Consider the following 9,388-nt stretch of genomic DNA (forward strand, 5'->3'; position numbering starts at 1 on the left):
AAAGACTGGAGAACTTCACACTGGTCCCAGGACGAAGGGATTTTAATACAGACACAGAAGTAGATCTAACACACACACACACACACACACACACACACACACACACACACACACACACACACACACACACACACACACACACACACACACACACACACACACCTCCATAAGGTGGTACAAACTCTCATGAGACCCTCTCTAATTTAACAATGTCCAAACAAACCAATTGAAAGTGGGCTTTGGATGTTCAATCCAGACTAAATATGTGTTCAGTGGTTCTAGGTTTCAACCATCAGTATCCATCAACTTAGCACCGTGGTCCTGGAATTGTCTCCTGAACATTTTAAAATGTGATGATCTAGTTTCGTTGGTGGAGTTAACACTTGATCGATGTATATATCATAGAAGAGTGTAATTGTTTTTAGGCCAGCTGTTTTTAGTCAAGATGTTTGTGTTGTTAATGTAGAATGTTTGTTGTATTGTATGTGTGTTTATAGTTTTGATTAATGATGTGTTAGTGTATGTAAGTTGTTTTGTCTGAAACGTTGTTCCCCCTGCTGCTATTGGACCAGGTCTCGCTTGGAAAAGAGATGTTATCTCAATGAGAAAAAAACCTGTATAAATAAAGGTTAAATAAAATAAAAAAATAAACCAACCATCATAATCATTCCCAGATCCACAGCCTTTACCGGTTGGGCTTTGACACACAGAGGGAGAGAGACAGAGAGGAAGCATGGTGAGACAGGCAGCGTGGTATAAGGAGCCAGGCAGCGTGGGATAAGGAGACAGGCAGGGTGGGATAAGGAGACAGGCAGCGTGGGATAAGGAGACAGGCAGCGTGGGATAAGTAGACAGGCAGCGTGGGATAAGTAGACAGGCAGCGTGGGATAAGGAGCCAGGCAGCGTGGGATAAGGAGCCAGGCAGCGTGGGATAAGGAGACAGGCAGCGTGGTATAAGGAGACAGGCAGCGTGGGATAAGGAGACAGGCAGCGTGGGATAAGGAGACAGGCAGCGTGGGATAAGTAGACAGGCAGCGTGGTATAAGTAGACAGGCAGCGTGGTATAAGTAGACAAGCAGCGTGGTATAAGGAGACAGGCAGCGTGGTATAAGGAGAGAGGCAGCGTGGGATAAGGAGACAGGTAGCGTAGTATAAGGAGACAGGCAGCGTGGGATAAGGAGACAGGCAGCGTGGTATAAGGAGACAGGCAGCGTGGTATAAGGAGACAGGCAGCGTGGTATAAGGAGACAGGCAGCGTGGTATAAGGAGACAGGCAGCGTAGTATAAGGAGACAGGTAGCGTAGTATAAGGAGACAGGCAGCGTGGTATAAGGAGACAGGCAGCGTGGTATAAGGAGACAGGCAGCGTAGTATAAGGAGACAGGCAGCGTAGTATAAGGAGACAGGCAGCGTGGTATAAGGAGCCAGGCAGCGTGGGATAAGGAGACAGGCAGCGTGGTATAAGGAGCCAGGCAGCGTGGTATAAGGAGACAGGCAGCGTGGGATAAGGAGACAGGCAGCGTGGTATAAGGAGACAGGCAGCGTGGTATAAGGAGACAGGCAGCGTGGTATAAGGAGACAGGCAGCGTGGTATAAGGAGACAGGCAGCGTAGTATAAGGAGACAGGCAGCGTAGTATAAGGAGACAGGTAGCGTAGTATAAGGAGACAGGCAGCGTAGTATAAGGAGACAGGCAGCGTGGTATAAGGAGGCAGGCATCGTGGTATAAGGAGACAGGCAGCGTGGTATAAGGAGACAGGCAGCGTGGGATAAGGAGACAGGCAGCGCGGTATAAGGAGCCAGGCAGCGTGGGATAAGGAGACAGGCAGCGTGGGATAAGGAGACAGGCAGCGTGGGATAAGGAGACAGGCAGCGTGGGATAAGGAGCCAGGCAGCGTGGGATAAGGAGCCAGGCAGCGTGGTATAAGGAGACAGGCAGTGAGATAAGGAGACAGGCAGTGAGATAAGGAGACAGGCAGCGTGGTATAAGGAGACAGGCAGCGTGGGATAAGGAGACAGGCAGCGTGGGATAAGGAGACAGGCAGCGTGGTATAAGGAGCCAGGCAGCGTGGTATAAGGAGACAGGCAGCGTGGGATAAGGAGACAGGCAGCGTGGTATAAGGAGACAGGCAGCGTGGTATAAGGAGACAGGCAGCGTGGTATAAGGAGACAGGCAGCGTGGTATAAGGAGACAGGCAGCGTGGTATAAGGAGACAGGCAGCGTGGTATAAGGAGACAGGCAGCGTGGTATTAGGAGACAGGCAGCGTGGGATAAGGAGACAGGCAGCGTGGGATAAGGAGACAGGCAGCGTGGTATAAGGAGACAGGCAGCGTGGTATAAGGAGACAGGCAGCGTGGTATAAGGAGACAGGCAGCGTGGTATAAGGAGACAGGCAGTGTGGTATTAGGAGACAGGCAGCGTGGTATAAGGAGACAGGCAGCGTGGTATTAGGAGACAGGCAGCGTGGGATAAAGAGACAGGCAGCGTGGGATAAGGAGACAGGCAGCGTGGTATAAGGAGACAGGCAGCGTGGTATGTTGGGCTTGTCGGCCCCATCAGCGGTCTGTCAGAAGGATGTGTCAGGAGCAGACGGAGCGTGACCAACGTTGTGTCAGCAGCTAGCTAACCCAGCACTCCCTCCCTGGAGGAGCTAACACTGACAGCCATGCAGCCTCTACAGTCAGCAGCATCTCCTCTCTGACTCTGACACACACACACACACACTATATGGCTAGTCTACACATCATCATCGTAGTTTAACATCTTTTGAATTTTTCTTTCAAACTGCTTCAGATCTAACTTCTCTTATCCATTAAACACAAACATGCAACAATTTCTAAGATTTTACTGAGTTACAGTTTATGTAATGAAATCAGTCAATTGAAATAAATTCATTAGACCCTAATCTATGGATTTCACATGACTGGGAATACAGATATGCATCTGTTGGTCACAGATACCTTCAAAAAGGTAGGGGCGTGGATCAGAAACCAGTCAGTATCTGCTGTGACCACTATTTGCCTCATGCAGCGTGACACATCTCCTTTGCATAGAGTTGATCAGGCTGTGGATTGTGGCCTGTGGAATGTTGTCCCACTCCTCTTAATAGCTGTGTGAAGTTGCTGGATATTGGCGGGAACTGGAACACGCTGTCGTACACGTCGATCCAGAGCATCCCAAAAATGCATCATGGGTGACATGTCTGGTGAGTATGGAAGAACTGGGACATTTTCAGCTTCAAGTTATTGTGTACAGATCCTTGCGATGTGGGGCTGTGCATTATCATGCTGTAACAAGGTGATGGCGGGTGATGAATGGCACGACAATGGTCCTCAGGATCTCGTCACGGTATCTCTGTGTATTCAAATTTCCATCGATAAAATGCAATTGTGTTCGTAGTCCGTAGCTTATGCCTGGTCAGACCATAACCCCACTGCCACCATGGGGCACTCTGTTCACAATGTTGACATCAGCAAACCGCTCAGCCACACGCTACCATCTGCCCGGTACAGTTGAAACTGTTCATCCGTGAAGAGCACACTTCTCCAGCGTGACAGTGGCCATCGAAGGTGAGCCTTTGCCCACTGAAGTCAGTTACGACGCCGAGTTGCAGTCAGGTCAAAACCCTGGTGAGGACGACGAGCACGCAGATTAGCTTCTCTAAGACGTTTGACAGTTTGTACAGAAATGATTTGATTGTGCAAACCCACAGTTTCATCAGCTGTCTGGGTGGATGGCCTCAGATGATTCCGCAGGTGAAGAAGTCAGATGTGGAGGACCTGGGCTGGCGTGGTTACACGTGGTCTGCGGTTGTGAGGCCGGTTGGACCTACTGCCAAATTCTCTAAAACAACGTTGGAGGCAGCTTATGGTAGAGAAATGAACATCCAATTCTCTGGCAACAGCTCTGATGGACATTCCTGCAGTCAGCATGCCAATTGCAACCTCCCTCAACTTGAGACATCTGTGGCATTGTGTTGTGTGACAAAACTGCACATTGTAGAATGGCCTTATATGTAATGATTAGGCTGTTTAAATCAGCTTCTTGATATGCCACAGCTGTCAGGTAGGTGGATCATCTCGGCAAAGGAGAAATGGTCACTAAAAAGGATGTAAACAAATTTGTTAAAGAAATAAGCTTTTTGTACGTATGAAAAAATTCAGGAATGTTTTATTTCAGCTCATGAAACATGGGACCAACACTTTACATGTTGCGTTTTTTTGTTCAGTGTAGATCAAATACTACACTATGCTCTGGACAGTGAACATCAAATGATTTAATGATAAATTAAGAGGAGTATGTAAGCCACCTGCTGTCATAGAATGTTTTATTCTCTAAGGTATTATACATTACAGACCACACACAAGCACTTTACCATAACAGTATTCATGTCCTGAGATCACCTCAAGACTTCACAGATTTGATTGACAGGGAGAGACCTCTGATGATTTACTTGCACACTGAGTTCAAAGCACCAATAGGTAAGAGCACATGTTCTGACATCAAAAACAAGGCCCAGATTGAATACTTTGAAAACACAGCTTTCCCTTCAATAATCACAGATTTTAAATGACTCTGGATTGTCAGCCATGAAGTGGAAGCAATCGGTCAGCTATTCAATAGTGTCAGATCAGATATGACGTCACGCAACGATGCAAGCAAGGAAGGAAGTATTGGAACAATGCAAAGTATTGGAACAAGGCCATGTCCTTGATACAGACCACAAGAGAAAAATCATAGTGCCTTCCTACAAAGCTCACTAGAGCGTGGCTCAGTAGTAATAAGAAAACAAAATGTATGAAAGCAAGATATATACAATAAAAAAAAGGACTTGTACAAAAAAAACAGGCTCTATTGATACAATTAGTGTAGAAAATGTCCTGAACAGTATTGAACTTGATAGTAAACATAGTCGACAGATGCTATTCTGACAAATGCCTTAAGTCAAGGTTTAAATTTAAAAAAAAAAACAGTGGTGGGGAGGCTTCCCCATACTGCGGACTCCATCTTTAAGGCTTTAGTTAGTCCAAATACACAGGTTTAGACCGTTACATTTGTACATTTTAGTCAACAGACGCTCTTATCCAGAGCGACTTACAAGAGCAATTAGGGTTAGGTGCGTTGCTGAAGGGCATAGAGAGATTTTTCACCCAGTCGGCTCAGAGATTCGAACCAGCAACCTTTAGGTTACTGGCCCAACGCTCTTAATCGCTAGGCTCCCTGCCGCCCAAACTTCACAGGGAAAAATACATGTACTTTGCTTAAGACGACAGAACACAATCATGACCATTTGCAGAGTGCCACGACATCGACAAAGCCAAAGACTCATTGGGCACTTAGATATACAAAACCAATTCACTGTGTTTGACAACATCACTGTAGAATCACAACAGATAATGCTGGTGCATTTCATTATAATATAGATTTTCCTAGGTAAAAAGAGCATAGAAAAATCTCTCCATATTGCATGCAATTTACCCCAGTGCAGAAAGAATCAAAATGCCTTTTGTCTATGGTCCCCTGATACAATAAGAAAAGCCTAATAGTTCATGTTGTGATTGTTTTGACTGTTATGGCATGCTGAAGAAGGCAGTAGAAATTATGGATTTTTCCCTTTAGCAGATCTCCTGTTCTTCACCTACTCTGATCTGAGAACGCAGGCTAAAGCAACATGGCAGATGACTAACGGACATTGGCTCTCACCTGTCTGGCTCTTTCAGATCAATGCAAGGAGAGGAGACGAGAACTATTTCCATTATTGAGTTATGCCCCCTTTAGACTAATGCGCTATAAGGAAACCACTTTAGACTAATGAGCTATGCCTCCCTCTCATTCCACCTTCTTCAGGATGTAGAGGATTCCGATATTGTCGATGGTGACGAAGGTGGAGAAGTCAGGTGACACGTGGATCCTTTTCAGATTGGTTCCTGTCGGGTAGAAGGTCTGGAGGGCCTCTCCTTTCTCCACGTTCCACCACTATGAGGGAGAGCAAGAGAGAGAGCAGGGGCAAGAGAGGGAGAGTGAGAGAGAATGAGAGAGGGTGAGAGACAGAGAGTTATCAGTTTAAGTGCATCTCGAAGCTCCTACCACTGATGTACAGTACCCTGTAAGAGCCCTTCTGATAAATAGATCACTGATGCAGTTTGGTCTTGTCAGCCACACACACACACACACACACACACACACACACACACACAGTTTTGCTAACCGATTCTGTTCAATGCGACCTGCTAAGCTGTAATTTTTTCATTGAAGTTCCACCTCTCAGGAATCCACTATCAAAGACACCAAGTCAATCATATCAAGTGTGTGCGCGGGAGGGGTCTCAAACGAAGACATGCCAATCTTCCACATTTCCCAGAATAATATTCACTTCAAGCTCTTTTATCAAGCCAATGAAAACAGACAGTATCATCACACCACTTATCTCCCTGCAGAACATATTTCCACTTTCTCAATTCCATTAGTGGAAGGGAGAAACCTAGCAGCTTCTAACACCCAGCTGTTATTGTGGGTCTGAGGAAAAACCAGGACAAGTCTGTCTCCGAGAGAGTGTGTGCAGCATCAACTGTTGCAGTATTAGCAGTAGTATCCTTGTACCATCGTACTCAAGTACACACACTCTCACACGCAGACACATGTACGCACAAACCTACCACAGACACAGAAATATTAATGAATCATGCAAATTCCTCCAACACACAAAAGGGGTCTCAGTTTCCATTCCCCTGCAAGTACAGCTTGCAAATGAGACTCCTTTTGTGTGTTTGAGGTGTTTGTATCATTCATTAATATTTGTGTGTGTGTGGTGAGTCTGACTGTCTGCCACTCTTGTACCCCCCTATCTCTAGTCTATGAGTGTGAGGCCCATGCTGTGTAATGGCTCGGTCTGTACACAACAATCCTCTGCAGGGGTTTAGGCCACGGTCTGTGGAATACCAACACCACTGTGTGTGCAGCGTATGGAGCGGGCTGCAGTGAAGTGGGGTGACTGAGCTCCATAGGGCCTCAAGCTGACTATTCTAGATCTATGAAACTGAGGAATGGAGGGTCTCATTAAAACAAATAGGAGGAGAAACAGGATGTCTGTTTTGACTTAATGAGGTGTGCTTCTGTGGAGAAGAGAGGGAGAGATGGAGGGAAGGAGAGAAGGATAGATGGAGAAGGTCCGGTAGGTGATTCCCTTTCAGATCCCTGTGTCACACACACACAGCTGTTACATAACCATGCAACACAACAAGACAAAGGTCTTTAATATTTAACACCACTAAGATTTCTCTTTGTCTCTAAATGTATCTCTTTCTCTCCATCTCTCATTTTATTCTCTCCCCTCTCCTTTTTCACACACCCTCCATTTCCATATAAATATTTGGAGAGAGAAGAGATACAGTGAGGTGAGTTAATAATAAATAAACCCTGTACTGTAGCTTTAAGACTGCTGATTCTAATCCCAGACTGGGCAACACAGATATGGACCCATGGATATAGATAGTTACTGCTTTCAGCAATGCTCTTAACCCTAGATAACTCTAGGTATTGCTACATTTGGAGTGGTGTGTGTGTGTGCGTCTGTGTGTGTGTGTCTGGCCTGCCTGTTGACAACAGAGAATAAGGTTTCTGTAGTAACGGATGGATATACAAATAAAGTACTATTCTTCCTATTTGACAGCTTCGCGTGATGGAGGAGGTGGTACCCCATACTGAGAGGAGAGAGGGAAGTGTGATTAAGTCTCAGAGGAAAGAAAAACAGCTCCCCCCACACACTCATGTGCGCACAAAACTCCTAGTCTCTCAAACTCAATCTCTCTTGTAAATATCCTTTGATCGAAAGACCACCAGCAAGGGATGAGCATAAAGACAGACCACCAGCAAGGGATGAGCATAAAGACAGACCACCAGCAAGGGATGAGAATAAAGACAGACCACCAGCAAGGGATGAGCATAAAGACAGACCACCAGCAAGGGATGAGCATAAAGACAGACCACCAGCAAGGGATGAGCATAAAGACAGGCCACCAGCAAGGGATGAGCATAAAGACAGACCACCAGCAAGGGATGAGCATAAAGACAGACCACCAGCAAGGGATGAGAATAAAGACAGACCACCAGCAAGGGATGAGAATAAAGACAGGCCACCAGCAAGGGATGAGCATAAAGACAGACCACCAGCAAGGGATGAGCATAAAGACAGACCACCAGCAAGGGATGAGCATAAAGACAGACCACCAGCAAGGGATGAGAATAAAGACAGGCCACCAGCAAGGGATGAGCATAAAGACAGACCACCAGCAAGGGATGAGAATAAAGACAGACCACCAGCAAGGGATGAGAATAAAGACAGACCACCAGCAAGGGATGAGAATAAAGACAGACCACCAGCAAGGGATGAGCATAAAGACAGGCCACCAGCAAGGGATGAGAATAAAGACAGACCACCAGCAAGGGATGAGAATAAAGACAGACCACCAGCAAGGGATGAGAATAAAGACAGACCACCAGCAAGGGATGAGAATAAAGACAGACCACCAGCAAGGGATGAGCATAAAGACAGACCACCAGCAAGGGATGAGAATAAAGACAGACCACCAGCAAGGGATGAGCATAAAGACAGACCACCAGCAAGGGATGAGAATAAAGACAGACCACCAGCAAGGGATGAGAATAAAGACAGACCACCAGCAAGGGATGAGCATAAAGACAGACCACCAGCAAGGGATGAGAATAAAGACAGACCACCAGCAAGGGATGAGAATAAAGACAGGCCACCAGCAAGGGATGAGCATAAAGACAGACAACCAGCAAGGGATTAGAAGAGACCGAATAAAGAGAATGAGAATGACAGAGGAGAGGACTTCACTCCACATCCTCCAAACTCTAACCCCAGAGAGAGAGAGAGAAAAGAGAGCATGTGGTTCCTGCTAAAGGGGTCAGCATGCTTCAGTTCAGCTGATGCCTAGCCGAACACGGCTAGCCGAACACGGCTAGCTGAACACGGCTAGCTGAACCAAACGAGTGTGCTCGCATACTGCCTTGAAAGACCTATGCTTGAAAAAGGAGGAAAAAGCAGAAATAGTACTGTTTGTCCATTTTGACATGCCGTAGCCAGGATATACTTCCTCAAAATAGTCTGAATTATTCCAAGAAATCTGTCATTCATTTTGCCGAAGAGATCTTAGTCGTGCAATTTTACATCTAAAATGTTTGGTGCAGCATCAATTTTACATCTAACTAAGATGTTTGGTGCAGTATTTTTCAATGAAACAATGTGCTGGGAACAGCGTGTACATGTGGGGTACATGATGCGGGGAAAGACCGGGGCAAGGGAGGGAACGAACATGACAGTGACAAAGTCACTGTAAAATAGGTACACACAGACACACACTACAAGA

General features: G+C 46.1%; 1 protein-coding gene across 2 annotated transcripts in view; it reads right to left on the minus strand.

The window, feature by feature from the left end:
- Positions 1–4,309: 4,309 nt before the first annotated feature.
- The window catches only part of LOC129865137 (apoptotic protease-activating factor 1-like), a 67,715-nt gene continuing 62,636 nt past the window's right edge, over positions 4,310–9,388 (minus strand). For both annotated transcript variants that reach the window (XM_055937641.1, XM_055937640.1), the window contains exon 27: positions 4,310–5,975. In XM_055937641.1, coding sequence (XP_055793616.1) covers positions 5,829–5,975 — 147 coding nt within the window. In that variant the 3' untranslated portion in view covers positions 4,310–5,828. The remainder of the gene's footprint in view (positions 5,976–9,388) is intronic.

This window comes from Salvelinus fontinalis, chromosome 11 (assembly GCF_029448725.1).
Source record: "Salvelinus fontinalis isolate EN_2023a chromosome 11, ASM2944872v1, whole genome shotgun sequence".
NCBI lineage: Eukaryota > Metazoa > Chordata > Actinopteri > Salmoniformes > Salmonidae > Salvelinus > Salvelinus fontinalis.